The 18871-nt window shown below is 44.1% G+C and overlaps 1 protein-coding gene across 4 annotated transcripts in view; it reads left to right on the forward strand.

Moving 5' to 3' along the window:
* Window positions 1-18871, forward strand: part of COL11A1 (collagen type XI alpha 1 chain) — a 255976-nt gene that overhangs the window by 41913 nt on the left and 195192 nt on the right. For all 4 annotated transcript variants that reach the window (XM_053391592.1, XM_053391595.1, XM_053391593.1 and 1 more), the window contains exons 3-4: window positions 689-902; window positions 1882-2044. In XM_053391592.1, the coding sequence (XP_053247567.1) occupies window positions 689-902; window positions 1882-2044 (377 nt within the window). The remainder of the gene's footprint in view (window positions 1-688; window positions 903-1881; window positions 2045-18871) is intronic.

The raw sequence follows: 18871 nt of genomic DNA on the forward strand, positions 1-18871 counted from the left end.
AAGGAGTTACAGGTTACATGTATCATATCGCAGAATAGGAAGGAACAAGCAATAAAGGCGGTGATGTAAAATCTCATCATGTGAGTCTTCATCTAAATGAGTTTCTCAGCCCAATTGGTTTTAATGGGACTTGGGATTTCATTATTCTCCCTTTGCAGCACTTAAAGAAATCGTGATTGAGGTTCAGAAGCGGCCATACAATTAAGTGCTTGTAGAGCGGAATGAATAGGAAGGAAAGTACAATGCTTTAAGAGAAAGAAGCATCCCGTAATTTGTAGCACTTGTTTTCAAGAGAAGTAATAGAAAGTTTGATTCACTTTGGTCAGGAGCTGGGAACCTTTTTCAGTCCAAGGTTATCATTCCCTTGTACACAATCTTCTGGGGGCCGCATGGCAGCAGAGGTTAGGGCCAGAGGCAAAAAGTTGATGGGGCAACTGCATTGACTCCTACCTCTGTAAGTTGACTATATTCCAACCATACAAAATTCAGATGCGTAACTCTCAATCCAGGCAAGCAAACGAGAGGCGTAATCACTTATGAAGGACACATCCCAGAAGGCAAAAGCACTTGAGGAGGTCACAGAGTAGGGCCAGAGCTTTGCCTGGGCATGGGATATGACCATGCAGTCCTAAGGTGTAGGACATTTCTTCTCCACAAGATTAGTGACTCTGCATTTTTCTCTTGACAGGTGGAAACTTCCCTGAAGACTTTTCGATACTATTTACAGTGAAACCTAAAAAAGGGATCCAGTCCTTTCTTTTTTCTGTCTACAACGAACAAGGCATCCAGCAAGTTGGTGTTGAGGTGGGCAGATCGCCTGTCTTCCTGTATGAGGATCAAAATGGGAAGCCTGCGCCGGAAGATTATCCCCTCTTCAGAACGGTCAACATTGCTGATGGAAAGTAAGTGAAAAATGAAGGTGGATATGGCATTTAAGGTGGTGAACAGAACTAATACCTGTAGCCAGATGAACCAGACCAGGATTCCACCCCCCGCTCCCCAAATTGTGTTCTATAGAAAACTGGAAGCTTATCAGGAATTCCTCAACAGCAAGTTCAGTAATAGCAAACAAATTTCCTTGAAAGCCAGATTTCCCACCACTGCTGATCTTCCCATACAATGCATAGCTCGGCGGTTTGAATTCCTGCGACAGGGTGAGCTCCCATTGCTTGGTACCAGCTCCTGCCAACCTAACAGTTCAAAGCATGCCAAAAAGTGAAAGTAGATAAATAGGTACTGCTCTGGCGGGAAGGTAAACGGCGTTTCCGTGCACTGCTCTGGTTCGCCAGAAGCGGCTTAGTCATACTGGCCACATGACCCGGAAAAACTGTCTGCGGACAAATGCTGGCTCTCTCGGCCAGTAAAGTGAGATGAGCGCCGCAACCCCAGAGTTGTTTGCGACTGGACTTAACTGTCAGGGGTCCTTTACTTTTACCTTTACTATTAAATGCAGACATTCAGTGAATGTAGGGTGGCTGACAGTGAAGTTCAGCAGGCCTCACCTGCTGAGTAGGATGGAAAATAAATATTTAGAATAAATATAATAGGTCATCCCCCCCTAACTATTGGTACAGTGGAACCTTGGTTGTTGAATCCTTCGGAAGTTGAACATTTCGGCTTTTGAACGCCGACAACCCGGAAGTGAATGCTTCCATTTTCGAATGTGCCTTGGAAGTTGAACAGCTTGCAAAGCATGTTTCTCCATTTTCTTCATTGCAATTGCCAAATGGCGATTGTGCCTTGGTTGTTGAACATTTTGGAAGTCAAGCGGTCTTCCAGAATGGATTATGTTCAACAACTGAGGTTCCACTGTATTTGCAAATATTCTTTGGGAACAAAACCATTCCTATTTTACCAAAATCAGTTCTGTTCTTGTGCTAGGTGGCATCGGGTAGCCATTAGTGTGGAGAAGAAATCCGTCACTCTGATTGTGGACTGTAAGAAGAAAACCACGAAACCACTTGGCAGGAGTGACCGAGCAATTGTTGACACCAATGGCATCACAGTCTTTGGAACAAGGATTCTTGATGAGGAAGTTTTTGAGGTAAGTGTTCAGACAGCGGATTTTGACTGTGAATACAGTACTTGCAAAAGAAGAAAACTGCAGGCATTCATCTCAACTGTCTAGGACTATATCAGTATAAGGCTTATGGAAATCACATTTAGAAGGCGAGCTTACTTTGAAAAGAACACTTGGCTTTCTTTCATGGCTGATGTGCAAAAAAAGAGAAATTAATCTCACAGATGCCCCAAAAGGGATGAGTTCTTTATTTATACAATGTGCCCAACACGTTTTGGCCAAAAATATCTTTCTCAATAGCTCATGTCTTTGTTTCCTACTGAACCAATCTCAAAAGTTTCTGTTGCTGTGAGAAACTGATAGGGTCTTCTTTCACAGTTGCCTAGGCATAAGGATCTTTTTTTAAAAAAACAATTTGTTAAGGTAACTGGAATTTGCACTCCTACTAATTGGAGAATTCCCACAACTAAGGTTGGATATTCTTTAGGGATGCACAGTGGATTTGGGTGGATCTGGGTGCTTCTGAGAGATTCTGGACTTGTCTGAGGTGAAATGGAATCTGTATATGGTGCCCAAGGCAAAGTTGAGATCCCCAAAGCTTTGTGGCACCTTGGTGATTAAGACATTAAAAAATTCACTGCAGGCAAGTATATGTTAAAAACAAAACTAATATCTCTAAGCTCACCGTATAAGGAAAATACCAAAGCAGGGAGAAGGGAAAACTCTGTTGTGTTTGATAAGTCAAAATTGTAATAAGAGAAACTGATACTACTTGGACTGACCAATCCCAGCGCTTTGGGAAAGATATGTTGAAGTAAATAAATAGCTCTGATCTCATGAACTTCTTTCTGTTTTGCAAGTTCTATCTCTATGGAGCAGGAATATCATTAAAGGAGTTCTAAGAGAGCAGTTAGAGAAAGACTTTTCTTTTGCATGAGTCCTAAATACTTTATTTTCCTTTTTTATTTTGGAAAATTCTACACTTCTTTTTTTCATTTATTCCTTTAGATTTAATCTTCCTGTTGTTTTCAGATCTTGGTTTCCTGCTTGTTCTAATGAGAGTGAGATAGGAGGAAATTAGCAATATATAATATATCAGTTATTTCACTCTTTTTTGAGGGTGGTTGATAGCCCATCATGAGGTTAATAGGAGCCTAAAGGTAAAGGTTCGTAAAGGTAAAGGATCATATGGTCGGCGGTTCGAATCCCCGTGGCGGGGTGAGCTCCCGTCTTTCGGTCCCAGCTCCTGCCCACCTAGCAGTTCGAAAGCACCCCTAAGTGCAAGTAGATAAATAGGTACCGCTTTATAGCAGGAAGGTAAACGGCGTTTCCGTGTGCTGAGTTGGTGCTGGCTCGCCAGAGCAGCTTTGTCACGCTGGCCACGTGACCCGGAAGTGTCTGCGGACAGCGCTGGCTCCCGGCCTCTTAAGTGAGATGAGCGCACAACCCTAGAGTCAGACACGACTGGCCCGTACGGGCAGTGGTACCTTTACTTTTACCTTTAAAGGTAAAGGTAAAGGACCCCTGACAGTTAAGGCCAGTCGCGAATAACTCTGGGGTCGCGGCGCTCATCTCACTTTACAGGCTGAGGGAGATGGTGTTTGTCCGCAGATAATTTTTCCAGGTCATGTGGCCAGCATGACTAAGCCGCTTCTGGTGCAATGGAACACCAAAACCAGAGCAGTGCACGGAAATGCCATTTGCCTTCCTGCCGGAGCGGTACCTATTTATCTACTTGCCCTTGACGTGCTTTCAAACTACTAGGTTGGCAGGAGCTGGGACTGAGCAATGGGAGCTCACACCGTTGCGGGGATTCAAACTGCCAACTTTCTGATCGGCAAACCCAAGGGGCTCAGTGGTTTAGACCACAGCACCACCCTAACTTCCTTCAAAAATATATTAATCATTGGGACTTACCTGGTACTGGCATTGAACTTAGTCCCACTGAACACAATGCAACTCAGTTTGATCAGATTGCATAGGGTGGGCTACCAGTCAGTAAAAGGGCTTCTCTCAAACATTTGCTACTCATTAATAAACTAGGTAAATGGAGATGTGGAACACACAGAGAAAATAAAGGACAGAGGGAAGCTTGTGGAAGGAAATATCTCAGAAAAAAGAGGATTGATCTTTCTAAGTGAAATGTCTTTCAATCTCAACTAACCATAGAGAGAATCACTTTAAGGTTCCATATAGCTAGTATTTTACACCCGTCCAATTCAATAAATGGAGACAGCCATTTTATCACCCATTTTATACCTCACAGGTGCATGATGTGTGGCATAATTCTCCTTGCCTCTTGGCAATATGACACAGCAGACTAGGTTTCATTTGGGTTAAAATGAGAACTCTCACTGTGATTCTTTGGCAGTTGGTATGGGCTGTTTGGTAGCTGCCTTTCAACATTCAGAACAAACAGGGGGAGAGGGATGCACAGCACCTCTGTGGCTTATTTGAATAGCCAGTGTTCAGCCTACGTATTTTCCTCTACAGGGTGCTGCATGCAATGCAGAGGTAGAAATGGCACAAGAATATTCCTCTGTGGAGGTGCATTTTGCATGTGGATTATTCATGGGCCTCTTGCGCTTCCTTTCCCTCTGTTTGTTTTGAATGTTCAAAGCTGGTGTTACGTCTAATTAAACTTAAGATTGGGCTGTAAGCAGGGCCTTTTTTCAGCCAGAAGTCACTGGAACTCAGTTTTGGCACCTCTCAGATGGGTGCCATTGCCATTATAAGGGAACAAGGGAGGCATTCATGGTGAGTTCTGGCACCTCTTTTTCTAGATAAATCACCCTGGCTGTATGACTGTGATCCAAAGCTGAATTACTTGGAAGCTTATTTTCCCTTAATCCGTGGCACATAGAGACTGAGAACACTCATTGCAAACATCTCAGGGAGCTTGCTGGAAACAGCCTGTGTCTCCAACATGCCAACAAAATATAGCATGGGCCATCGTGTCATTTGGGTTCCTGGCATGCGGTGTTTTTACGTCGGTGTCAGTCACCTACGAAAAGGCCTCACGTTGGTATAGAAATTCTCTGGGCCAGGCACCAGAGTCACTTGATAGCCCCGTTACATGTTATGGCCACAGCATGGCTAAATCATCACAAGGAAGCCATTTCCAGCAGTTTTCACATGATGCCTATAACATGTGTGCTGGCTCTTGACTTCTAGGAAAATATGTATAAGATAGAAGTGTCCATGTCTGTAAATAAGTGCAGGATTGCAGCCTTCCTTGCAGTTGAGGCGAAGGTGGCCCTGAAAGAACTCTTGTTTATGACTCTGGCCTTCTGAAGTTTATTTATTTCATAAATCTTTCCAGTAACTAGAGAGGATTTGGCAAAAGGAAGTATATTTTCCCACTATTTAAAAGCCAGGAAGAAGGATTATACAGAAGACTGAAACACATCTGTTTAGAGAAATGTATATGGGTGACTGAACTCTATATAGGAGGTATTGCCTAGAAATATTATTTTAACAGACTGCTGGAGGACATTTATGTTTTCAGGCATCTGATTTTTACAAGCCTATCATCTGCCAGTGAAAATATTCCAAGCTGAAAAGAAAGGCTGTAAGAATAGATGTGGTGGTGCCTAATTAAGTCTTTTTGCTTCACACAGAGGTCATGAGCAAGGCTAATAATAAAAATAATAAAATAATAATAACGGAAGATGGCAAGATCCCCAAGGACGTGATGTACGGGGAGCTGGCTTCAGGCACCAGGCCCATTGGCAAACCAGCACTGTGTTACAAAAATGTCTGCAAACATGAAAGCTGGCAAAATCAACCCTGCTGTGTGGCAATGCCTTGCAGATGACCACAGTGCCTGGAGACAAGTCGTGCATTATCACCATCAACAAGAATGTGTCCTCCTTTGGTTTGGAGCCACATTAATTCCTGGAAAGTACAGTGGTGCCTCGCAAGACGAAATTAATCCGTTCCGCGAGTCTCTGCGTCTTGCGGTTTTTTCGTCTTGCGAAGCACGGCTATTAGCGGCTTAGCGGCTATTAACAGCTTAGCGGCTTAGCAGCTTAGCGGCTATTAACGGCTTAGCGGCTTAGCGGCTTTAAGAAAAAGGAAACAAACTCGAAAGACGTTTCGTCTTGCGAAGCAAGCCCATAGGGAAAATCGTCTAGCGAAGCGACGCAAAAACTGAAAAACCCTTTCGTCTTGCACATTTTTCGTTTTGCGAGGCATTCGTCTTGCGGGGCACCACTGTATACTTCATCCTTATGAATTCCACACATTCTAAGTTGCCCTCAAAAATTCAAGGCAAATTTGAGCACTATCCTTTGGTGATAAGACATAGCCACAAAAGGATAGCAAGCAATCCTCAGTGGTGTTCAGTTGTAGGGTCCCCTCTCCCAAAGTGAAATTTGAAGTGAATTGGGAGGTTCTGCCTCAGGTGGAACATCTGGGGAGTTTTGAGGGAAACTGGATGGATATCGTGAAATTTATCTCGGCAGGTTTCCACATTCTTCCTTATATAGTTCTTACAGGAGGGCCCTGGAAAGGCTCACAAGTGTTTGGGATCCAATTCATTATCCGACAATGAATTTGGCTCTCTGTGATTGGTTGCAGTGGTAGAGCTGTCGAAAACCAACATCACTTGGTATTTCATCACAGTGAAATTTGAGAGCTGTATCAATCAAAATGATTGAGCTTGATGTGATACAAGGATGGGGAACTTGTGGTCCTTCAGATGTTGTTGGACTGCCATTTCCCATAATCCCTGACCATTGACCATTATGCCTGGGGCTGATGAGAGTTGTAATCCAACAACATCTGGAGGGCAACAGGTTCCTCACCCCTTTGCCTGTGATATTTGAACTGTGGTGCCTGTATCACACATGCAGACCATCAGTTCAACCCTATTCAGGCAATATAGCTCCCATTTTGACAAACTCAGGAGCACGGAGTGGGGTCGTGCTACGAATACGTGCTTCCTGGCACCCACATATAAGACGTACATTTCAACACGCAAAGGCCTCTTCCCTGTTGATGTTCACTTTATGTGTGGGTGGCAAGGGTTAGGGCTAGCTGCTGCATGAGATATCTAGGGTGTGACTACAGGCATTCCCTTACTTGCACACGGTTGTCTTGTGCGTGAATGCATATACACGTGGTGCTGGTAAACAAATAAAGCAACAAACAAATGATTGCTTACCTGAAATGGCAGGTGAGAGCTGGAAGGTCCTTGTGGCTCATGAGGAGGCCCTCTCAGAGTCCAAAAAGGACATCAGTGAGCCAAAAGTCCAGGAAAAAGACTCCAAGTGCTTCAAAATGGCATGTGGGAACTCTCACTGCTGCCACACTACCCCGGTCAACAGCTGTTAGGTAAGAAGCTGCATTTATTGCAGCAGGTTCCTCTCTTATATGCATTTCACTAAGCAGACACTGGCCCGGAACATAACCCCTGCGTAAATGGGGAGTCACCTGTACTTGGTGTCATGACTCTACTTTCAGCTCTTGTTATGCTCTATGTTCAGTTATAACATCTGAACAGGATTTGGAAGATGTAGTTATCAAGCACACACGATACACACATGAATTCACAACCTTAGTGATAACAGCATGCTAATTTTAGTGAGACTCAATTTTCAAAACACATAATTATTTGAGAATGGGAGAACAGGATGAAGACTACAGGCTTGATTTGCTTCTGCTGTTTCGTTCTACAGTATTATGTTGACTCTGAAAATATAATCATTGGGTTGATGACTAGCGGAGGGAGATTTAAGCATAATTCCTTAGAACTGGAATTCATCTTCCCCAAACACATTCCAGGTACTAATGGATTTCTTGTGTTTGAGTAATAAAGAAATATTGTTCCACACATTGGCTGAAGAAAATAGGCATTAAGAATATCTATCTCAGAAGGGCTTCAGTAGCCTAGTATATAATCAGTGTGGCTTCAGTACCCTAGTATATAATCTATTATACATATGTTGTTATTCAAACACTTGAGGTGTATTCAAACACTTGAGGTGTATTAACTTTCAGTGGAATCTGTGCTCTACAAAGTATGGGGGGAAATGATACGTGCAGTATGGAGCGAAGCATTCCAGCAAAATTTGGAGCTTTGTATAGTAGAACTGAATAGTACCACTGCTGAACAGAGAAGGAGGAAGCAAAATTGCCAGTGACTCATTAGAGAAACAACGTAACTGCCTGCCAATGCTTTATTTTGGATGCAACTATTCAGCACTGAGAACAGCAGCATTTTCATAGGATTAGGAATAGCTGTAGGAATTTACACACATGTAGAAAGAATGTAGGGACACACATGTAGGGACGCGGGTGGTACTGTGGGTTAAACCACAGAGGCTAGGACTTGCTGATCGGAAGGTCGGCGGTTCAAATCCCCGCAATGCAGTGAGCTCCCGTTGCTCGGTCCCTGCTCCTGCCAACCTAGCAGTTCGAAAGCACGTCAAAGTGCAAGAAGATAAATAGGTACCGCTCTGGCAGGAAGGTAAACGGCGTTTCCATGTGCTGCTCTGGTTCATCAGAAGCAGCTTAGTCATGCTGGCCAAATGACCCGGAAGCTGTACGCTGGCTCCCTCGGCCAATAAAGCAAGATGAGCGCCGCAACCCCAGAGTCAGTCACAACTGGACCTAATGGTCAGGGGTCCCTTTACCTTTACCTCAATCAATCTTTATTACGGTCCAGAGACCCAACAAATCATTACAAATCAATGTACAATTCATACAGCCTACCCTTTACCTTTACCTTAGAAAGAATGTAGTGATTTTGGTATGAGGTAAATACTTATTGGAGTAGTGAGCCATTGGTGTGCTGGTCTAAAAAATAGAAGAATTTAGGTGCCACATCTGTTCAGGGCATTTCAAAGATGGCACACAACTGGGCATGAGGTGGGTCTTTGCACATTTTAGCCTCAAGCTCACTCTAAATGCTATAAGTCCCTGAGAAGCAACTTATTCTTCTGCTTGCCCATTTACAGCTCAAAAGTGGCTATGGAAAGTTGTGAACTTGGCCAGCTTTGTTGTGGCTGAATAGAGTTGTCTCTCTAAGTTTTAAAAAATACCTCACAGTCCCTTCCTTCCTGAGCTGTTGGCCATCTGATAAATTAAGGTGAGCAGCAGCAACACATTCCCCCTCATATGGCTATTCCGTTTACAGGTGACTGACACAACTAAGGAAATCCAGGATGTAATGAAAAATTAAAGAGGGGATGAACAAATAGGGGAGGATGTACATCTCAGCAAGGTAGATGGAGGTATACATTGGGTTAAGTGGATTGAGTGATACTTTAGGAGTTCAGCGATTCTCAACTGTAGTGGCCTTGCATTAATGCCACATCGCTTTATGGGTCCATCTTAATATCTCCAGTGAAATGCATTCTCCATACCTCTCACTGTAGCATGTGCTTTCTGTGTGCCCAAGAATACAGTCATACCTCGGGTTAAATATGCTTCAGGTTGAGCATTTTCAAGTTACGCTCCGCGGCGACCCGGAAGTAACGGAGTGCGTTACTTCCAGGTTCTGCCGCTCGCGCATGTGTAGACGCTCAAAATGACATCACGTGCATGCGCAGAAGCTGCAAAACGCGACCCGCGCACGCACAGATACGCAGTTGCGTGTTACGTTCTACTCAGGATGCGAACGGGGCTCCGGAATGGATCCCGTTCACATCCAGAGGTTCCACTGTATCTTCTTGCCCCAGCTCATATAATGCTACCCTAGAACACTGCTGTAACCCAGGTCAAAGCTACCTATTAGAATGGCAAGTGAATTTGTTATGTACTGAGCTGAATCCTAGAACAATAGGATCCAGAATGCAGCAATCTGACTGGTCTGCAGGAGCCACCCAATCCAGCTCCATGTGGAAGTGAATCAGTGACCTGATTGGCCTGCAGCAGCAGCCAATCAGGCTTCTGGAGGAGGTGAATCCGCAACCTAATTGGCCTACAGCAGCAGCCTGGAATTAGCCAATCACGCGGGGCCCATTGTGTAAATAATATGTATATATAGCTAGATGTTTTGGGAAAAGTTCATTCATTGCTACTATGAGCTGAATAAAGAGCATGAAATTCACATTCGAGTATATTTCAGAATTCAAGGAAGTAGTAGTTACAGCGACGGCCAAAATCAAACCTTACTAGGAGCAGAAGGGAAAGTATTTTGCAAGAAGCTTGAACCCACCCCGTTCTTAACACGTTCTCCTGAACCAGATTTCACTGGAAACTTGTCCACTGTGTCTCAAACACTTTATTTGATTTTCCACACTATGACATCTAGGGTTTGGCTGGGAGTGGAATAGGGAGTGCCAAAAATACCAGGGGAACTACTGTTCTGACAGTATTGCCACTGGGGATGAAAAAAAGCACACACACACTTGAGATGTTTCCATTAAATATTTCTTCCAGATGCAACTCTATTTGTTCTCCCTCCCCCCACCCCACCCCCGTTGCTGTGGTTTTCTGGATGACTATGATGTATGCTCGCGAATGTATGCATGTGGTGAATGTAATGCAACTTTGAACCTTAAAAATAGAGACGCAGCTGATGTTACGAGTCTGTTTCTCCAGGATCTTTCTCACGTTACAGGAAACAATGAGAAAGAAATCATGGCCAATTTGTTCTTCTTTCTTTCGGGCTTCTGCCACAATTCATTAAGGCTTGAATTCATTTATTTCCTCCATGGGGAAATGTGTGAGGTGCGTGTTTTTGTATTTTCCTCTAGAGCTGATGCATGCCTCACTGGGGAGAAACATGACAGTGGAAGTGTCAAAGGAGGAAATGTGACCTGCTCTTAGGTCTCCCTTTCCCTCCCTGCCTTCATTTGACTTCCCATCATATGCAAAAGAGCTTTCCTTGTGGTATTAACTGTGGTATTATCACTGAAGAGCCTTTGGTGATGAGAAGCAGCAGCTGCAACAACAAAATCAACATTTTATGTATAACCAAAATACAGATTCATTTTATCTAGGACCGCCATTGAATTGTGGTGGTGAAGGGAAGCCTGTTTTATTATTTTTATTATTTTATTTTTCTTCAGACCCATTGTTTGTGAATCTGGGACAGGCAAAATGCAAATCAGTGAAATATGATCAGCTTGCATTGTCCAACTTCTCTAAGCTTCCTTTGTACTAGAACAGTCTCTAGGCATCTCTATGAATCTAAGAGCATGGTTCGTAGCAAATGTGTGTCACGGTGTACCTCAGGTTCTCCACGCACCCTGTCAGAAGCGTCAGTTCTCTTGTAGACAATGGGTGGGATTTGTGACATCTCTGTAAAGCACAATCTCACACATTGTCTTCTCAGGAGTAACTTATGTTCAGCTCAGTGGGGCTCAGTAACAGGTGAATGAATACAAAATTGTACCCTAAGACTGATTCTCAAACCTTTATTGGCATATGTACAAGATTCCAGTAGGGTTCAAAACAAATCAAAATGAAAACAAGAAAAAAACTGCACTCAATTCCCCCCCCCAAACGAAAAACCCTGCATCTAACATTTAAGTTAGTGTTGTATGGCATTCATGAATCCTAATACAATGATCTCAAGAATACCTTCCTTGAAGTAAGCCCCATTAGAATTAATAGGACTTAGCTGTTGAGAAGGCATGCTTAGGGAATGGACCACAATTGTGTTATGATTAGCACAGGCATAGGCAAACTCGGCTCTCCAGATGTTTTGGGACTACAACTCCCATCATCCCTGACCACTGGTCCTGTTAGCTAGGGATGATGGGAGTTGTAGTCCCAAACATCTGGAGGGCCGAGTTTGCCTATGCCTGGTTTAGCAGAATTTATAATCTTGAGCTTTAAACATGCATCACACAATCTGGTTGCAGTGGTACCTCGGGTTAAGAACTTAATTTGTTCCGGAGGTCCGTTCTTAACCTGAAACTGTTCTTAACCTGAAGCACCATTTTAGCTAATGGGGCCTCCCGCTTCCACCGTGCTGCCGCTGCGCAATTTCTGTTCTCATCCTGAAGCAAAGTTCTTAACCCGGGGTACTATTTCTGGGTTAGTGGAGTCTGTAACCTGAAGTGTCTGTAACCTGAGGTACCACTGTATTTCTGTCAATAAGCAGAAAAGTTGGACATTTAGCAGAATATAGAGTCCCTTCCTTCTACTTACTCTCTTTGAACATTTGTGAGTATATTTTGGGGACTTGATCCAGCCCAAAGTTAAGCAACGTAAAGCTGCAATCTTGCACATTCTTATTTGGGAGTACCGTATTTTTCGCTCCATAAGGCACACCTGACCATAAGGCGAACCTACTTTTTTTTGGGGGGGGGGATTCAAGAAAAAAAATATGCGGCTCTTGGGGGCTTTTGCAGGAGGTGGGGGAGGTGAGAGAGCCTCGTTCTGTCCCTTTCCCCACCTCCCGCAAAAGCCAGGGATAGCCGCGCAAAGCCTCCCCACGGCAGCGGGATGAAGGCTCCTCACTGCCCTGCGGAGGCTTTGTGGGCTACCCCAGAGCTGCTCAGGAGCTTGTCGGGGCTGGGGGGGAAGCCCGGGTCCCCCCAGCCCCAAAAAGCAGGTCGGGAAGCAAGCAGGTCGGGAAGCAGAGCAGGTTGGGGAGCAGCGGAAAGGCTGCGCGCAGCCTTCCTGCTCCTCCCCGGGGCTGGCGGTGGGGGAAGCTTGGCTTTCCCCCACCCCCAGCTCCAAAGAGCAGGTCAGGGCTGGCAAGGGAAGCCCAGGTTCCCCCCCCCAGCCCCAGGGACCACACATTCGCTCCATAAGATGCACAGACATTTCCCCTTAGATTTTAAGAGGGAAAAAGTGTATCTTATGGAGCGAAAAATACGGTAATTCTCACTGAATACAGTGTGATTTACTTCAGTGTAGACATTTCATCAGGTTGAGCCATATGCCTCATTGCTTTCAATGGGACCTAAACAATGGTGTGTCAAAGTGTTGATTTGGCTTTAGTTTGAACCCCAGTTCTCCAGATTCAGTTATAAGATACCTGCTGGGTTAAAAGTAGCTTTGAAAAGTGCTGTTGCTTGGTATGATAAAATATCTTTGACCCAGATATTTTCATCTCTCCCCCACACTTTTGCAGAGGGTTTTCATGTTTTCAGCAATCAAAAACAATCTAAAGTTTTACAGTCCACCCTTTGGATTCCACCTCCTCATTCTGCTGAACATGCATGAGAGGCCCCAGAGAAGATTTAGTTTGAAATTTTCAATATGAGAGGTCAAATAAAATGTAAAGGACAAATGGGCTGATTTACGCACATACGTGCATGGAGATGCAGCACTGGAAAAAGGGTAGATGGAAGACTTAATGAACATAAGCACCTTACTGCAATTGACCACCCCAGCAGGTCAAATAGGGTCAATTGTATAGGTAGATTTTGGAATGATCTGGCAGTCATATGGGCAATAATACCAATTATACTTATGTAAGTGATGGACCTGATCCAGTCAGGTGCTGAATGCTCTTAACTCCTACTAATAACACTTTAATCAATGCTAGACAGTAATGAGCCCTGTTATAGGGCTAATCAAATCTTAGGCTTCAGTGAGCTGAACATAACAAGAGTTCAGAAAGGGACGTGCTCTTCCTTGACCCTGTGCAAGCAGCATTGCACAGCTAGGAAAATGCATGACTGGAGTAATTCACAGTATTCTGAAAAACCAGGCTTGCGGGGCTGAATGGATCATAATGTTTGGCTCCCCATGGCAAAGGCTAGGTAAACTCTGAGCCAGCTAAAGTTAGACACTCTTTGGTCTTGCTGAATCGAAAGCAAGAGAGATGCCTTCTTAATTCTTCCTTCCAAACCAGTGAGACTAAATTGCTCCATTTTGGTTCCCTCCCCTCACCCACGTTTTATGAAATGGTACTTCTAACTCACAGTTTTACGCCTTGTTTGTTTGTGTATTTTGCCTTTCTGGGTGCAGTAGGACCCACAGTGCTACATAATAATAATAATAATAATAATAATAATAATAATAATAATAATAATTTATTTATACCCCACCCATCTGGCTGGGTTTCCCCAGCCACTCTGGGCAGCCTCTAACTGAATATTGAAAACACAATATAGCATCAAACATTAAAAACTTCCTTAAACAGGGCCGCCTTCAGTTGTCTTTTAAAAGTAAAATAGTTGCTTAATGCCTTGACATCTGCTGGGAGGGCGTTCCACAGGGCAAACGGCACTACCGAAAAGGCCCTCTGCCTGGTTCCCTGTAACCTCACTTCTCACAGTGAGGGAACCACCAGAAGGCCCTCAGCGCTGGACCTCAGTGTCTGGGCTGGATGATGGGGGTGGAGACGCTCCTTCAGGTATACAGGACTGAGGCCATTTAGGGCTTTAAAGGTCGGCACCAGCAATTTTGCAGATCAAATTTGCAGATGACACCAAACTGGGAGGGGTGGCTAACACCCCAGAGGACAGGAACACACTTCAAAACGACCTTGACAGATTAGAGAACTGGGCCAAAACAAACAAGATGAATTTTAACAGGGAGAAATGTAAAGTATTGCACTTGGGCAAAAAAAATGAGAGGCACAAATACAAGATGGGTGACACCTGGCTTGAGAGCACTACATGTGAAAAGGATCTAGGAGTCTTGGTTGACCACAAACTTGACATGAGCCAACAGTGTGACGCGGCAGCTAAAAAAGCCAATGCAATTCTGGGCTGCATCAATAGGAGTATAGCATCTAGATCAAGGGAAGTAATAGTGCCACTGTATTCTGCTCTGGTCAGACCTCACCTGGAGTACTGTGTCCAGTTCTGGGCACCACAGTTCAAGAAGGACATTGACAAACTGGAACGTGTCCAGAGGAGGGCAACCAAAATGGTCAAAGGCCTGGAAACGATGCCTTATGAGGAACGGCTAAGGGAGCTGGGCATGTTTAGCCTGGAGAAGAGGAGGTTAAGGGGTGATATGATAGCCATGTTCAGATATATAAAAGGATGTCACATAGAGGAGGGAGAAAGGTTGTTTTCTGCTGCTCCAGAGAAGCGGACACGGAGCAATGGATCCAAACTACAAGAAAGAAGATTCCACCTAAACATTAGGAAGAACTTCCTGACAGTAAGAGCTGTTTGACAGTGGAATTTGCTGCCAAGGAGTGTGGTGGAGTCTCCTTCTTTGGAGGTCTTTAAGCAGAGGCTTGACAACCATATGTCAGGAGTGCTCTGATGGTGTTTCCTGCTTGGCAGGGGGTTGGACTCGATGGCCCTTGTGGTCTCTTCCAACTCTATGATTCTATGATTCTATGATTCTATGATTCTAATTTGAATTGTGCTCGGAAACGTACTGGGAGCCAATGCAGATCTCTCAGGACTGGTGTTGTATGGTCTCGGCAGCCACTCCCAGTCACCAGTCTACCTGCCACATTCTGGATTAATTGCAGTTTCCGAGTCACCTTCAAAGCACCCCTTGAGAGTGCATTGCAGTAGTCCAAGCGGGAGATAACTAGAGAATGCACGACTCTGGCAAGACAGTCTGTGGGCAGGTAGGGTCTCAGCCTGCATACCAGATGGAGCTGGTAGACAGCTGCCCTGGACACAGAATTAACCTGCACCTCCATGGACAGCTGTGAGTCCAGAATGACTCCCAGGCTGCACACCTGGTCCTTCAGGGGCACAGTTACCCCATTCAGGACCAGGGAGTCCTCTATACCAACCCTCCCCGTGTCTACCAAGAACAGTACTTCTGTCTTGTCAGGATTCAACCTCAATCCGTTAGCCACCATCCATCCTCCAGCCGCCTCCAGACACTCACACAGGACCTTCACTGGTTCTGATTTAAAAGAGAGGTAGAGCTGGCTATCATCCGCATACTGATGAACTCAATACCAGAAACAAGTTGTTGGGGTGGCGATAATTCCCAGCGAGATGAGTCCCTGTTGCTTACTATTAGATGGAGAGCTGTGAGATGGTGGGGAGGTTGGCATGGTGCAAACACACTGACGTGAGTGCTGGATTAACCCTGCTAACCTGCCTCTACCTCCCAGGAAACAGTGGCGATCCACCAACTGGGAAACTATCATAGAGCCTCTGCCCCACTGGGCATCCTGCTTCTGGTTGAAACAGCATGATCCTATGTAATGTGTCTGCCACAAATTCAGTAGGACTTCCATTTGATTGTGTATAGGATTACAGCCTTGAGAAGGCCAAGGGAGAAGAGGCTTATCTACACCCACCCACCCACCCACCATTATTAGAACAGGGATTGTCACCACCCATTAGTGGGAAATGTCTAATTAATACTTAAGAAACACAGACACATTCAGGCCCCAAACCCATGTCCTTATTTCCATCATCCCACAACTTTCCCATGTTAACAAAGCAGGGTGATTCATGGGCCCTAACAGCCTAAATGCGTCTACTCATGTTTAGGCAAATGCAGAGTATTTTTCCCAGCAATGCTTCCTCTTGCAGACCTTCTCCTCCCTTCCTCCAATGTCAATACTACTACTACTAATAATAATTTAGTTGTTTATACCCCACCCATCTGACTGGGTAGCCCCAGCCACTTTGGACAGCTTCCAACATGGCTTCCAACATATATAAAAGCATAATAAAATGTTAAAAACATTAAAGATCCCATTTACAGGGCTGCCTTTAGATGTCTTTTAAAGACTGTCTAGTTAGTTATCTCCTTTGCTCAGGAGTCGCGTAGCTCCATAACCTCCAACATGTCTCCAAAGAAAATAGGGATGTCCTGAAAGAAGCGGGACATTCCGGGATCAAATCAGAAATGAGGACGGCTTCTGTAAATCCAGGACAGTCCCTGGGAAATAGGGATACTTGGATGGTCTGAAACACATGAGGGGCTAGGGAATGAGAAGGTACATGACATAGGTGAAGACACTGAGGGCAGGGCTTGTATGCACCACCACTGCCCGCACCCCTGTCCACTTTACGAGCAAATTCAAGAAATTGTGTTATATAAACATTAATAATTTTAATAGTAGTACAGTCATACCTCGTGTTACAGACATTTCAGGTTGCGGATCACCGAAACCCGGAAGAACAGGAATGAGTTACTTCCGGGTTTTGGCGGTCGCGCATGCGCAGAAGCACTAAATTGTGCTTTGTGCATGTGCAGAAGTGCCAAATTGCAACCCGCACGTACGCAGATGCGCCGCTGCAGGTTGCGAACGTACATCCCGTACGGATCACGTTCGCAACCCAAGCGTCCACTGTATGAGTAATATAAAGGTGGTGGCTCAATCTTTTCTTGGTTTCCAAAGTTTTATTTAAAATGATTCGGATACCTGCTATGCTGACTACTTGATTATAGGATAACAAAGAAAGGACATTACCGTGTTACAAAAGCACAGAAGAAAGGAGTAGCATTGTTTACTTGCCTGTGGCCTTGATGCAAGAATTTCTTGAATATTCCCAGTGAACTATCAGTAGCTTAAAGGGTTGGTAAAAAGTGGTACTCTTTAATACTTTGCCAACTTTAAGGATTTGTCACTCTTTATTTACTACAGATGGTGTGAATAACATAAGACTCAGCTGCGAGAATAGAGAACGTGTCCTCTCCAGCAGCATATTAGTAAAATCCCACTAGAACAATTTGCAGAAAGAGTATTTTTCCCAGCAATGCTTCCTCTTGCAGAAATAATGGTTTTTAGTTTAGGTTGCATTATTCCTCTTCCTGATTACACTATCCCTTGTTTCTTAATATGTCCATTGTTTCCGTGTTTCCTAATAGCTACGAGAAATCCTTTAAATTCCCAAACACTCTTTCTTCAGTAAATTGCCAAAATCCCAGTTTTGGCTGCAAACTTCCATTCTGATTCAGGAAATCCATCCAAACGCTACTTTTTTTTTTCTCTGTAAAGCTTTTACAAGCATAATCGTGCATCCTGGGAATGCATGATTGCCATAAATGAAGTATTAAGTATAATTTGTGGTCTGATTTGTCATATTAAGAAGACAAGTCATTGTAGGAATTCTTGTACTCAAAAAATAGTATGCACGCACTGTTTCCAAAGACTGGTCAGCCAGTTCAGTAGTTCTCACATCTGATCTTTTGCTCATTAGAAAAATTTAGTTCACCTTTCTGCAACTTCATGCCCTTTAGATATTTCAGCCTACAACTCCCATCATCCCCAAGCATTGGTCATGCTAGCTGGGGCTGCTGGGAGTTGTAGTCCAATCTAATGGAATTACGAAATCTCTCATCCAATTACTTAGTTGTTTTCTTCCTTTGTGAAAGTGGATGGTATTTTTTCAGCCTCGTTCCCAGAGCACTGGAGAATTTGGCACTGCCTCTGGGACTGGTAAAGATGCTCTTGTCTCTCCTGCCCAGTCACTGGTTGCTTTACAGAAGGCAGGATGGCTAGCTGAGCTCAAGGGTAACACAATTTTGGCTATATGCTATTTATGTGTATATGTGGTGCCCTTGGAACCGAACTGGGCCAACTGTATAGAGTACTAGGAAAGAATTTGAAAAAAATAAATGCCTTCTTTATTCAAAGCTATCTAAGTAATATCAGTGTGCACGATGAGATGGTATGGGCTGTGGGGAGAATCAATTTCTGTTTCCCTTTTGGTTGTTTATTTTTCTAAAAAAGAAGAGAGCAAGACGAGAAGAAAGCTTCTGGTAATTGCTCTGCCTTCAGTCTGTTTTTTTGGGGGGAATCTGGGAATAATTTGCATTTTCTTACAGTTCCAAAACACTGCGTGTAGCCAGAGTGTTTATAATTTAATTTATATGTTAGCATTATAACATCTCAGTTGTAGCCTGCTGTTGAAGCTTGGCAAATCCTGGGCATGGGATTCATTAAATCCTCCGCTTTGATCTAGTGTGATAATTGATTGTTTAACATTTTTGAAGAAATGTTGCACATGAGGCACCAAAGATTTGTGGCAGTAAACACATGCATATTATCTTATG

Source organism: Podarcis raffonei, chromosome 6 (genome assembly GCF_027172205.1).
Source record: "Podarcis raffonei isolate rPodRaf1 chromosome 6, rPodRaf1.pri, whole genome shotgun sequence".
Taxonomy (NCBI): domain Eukaryota; kingdom Metazoa; phylum Chordata; class Lepidosauria; order Squamata; family Lacertidae; genus Podarcis; species Podarcis raffonei.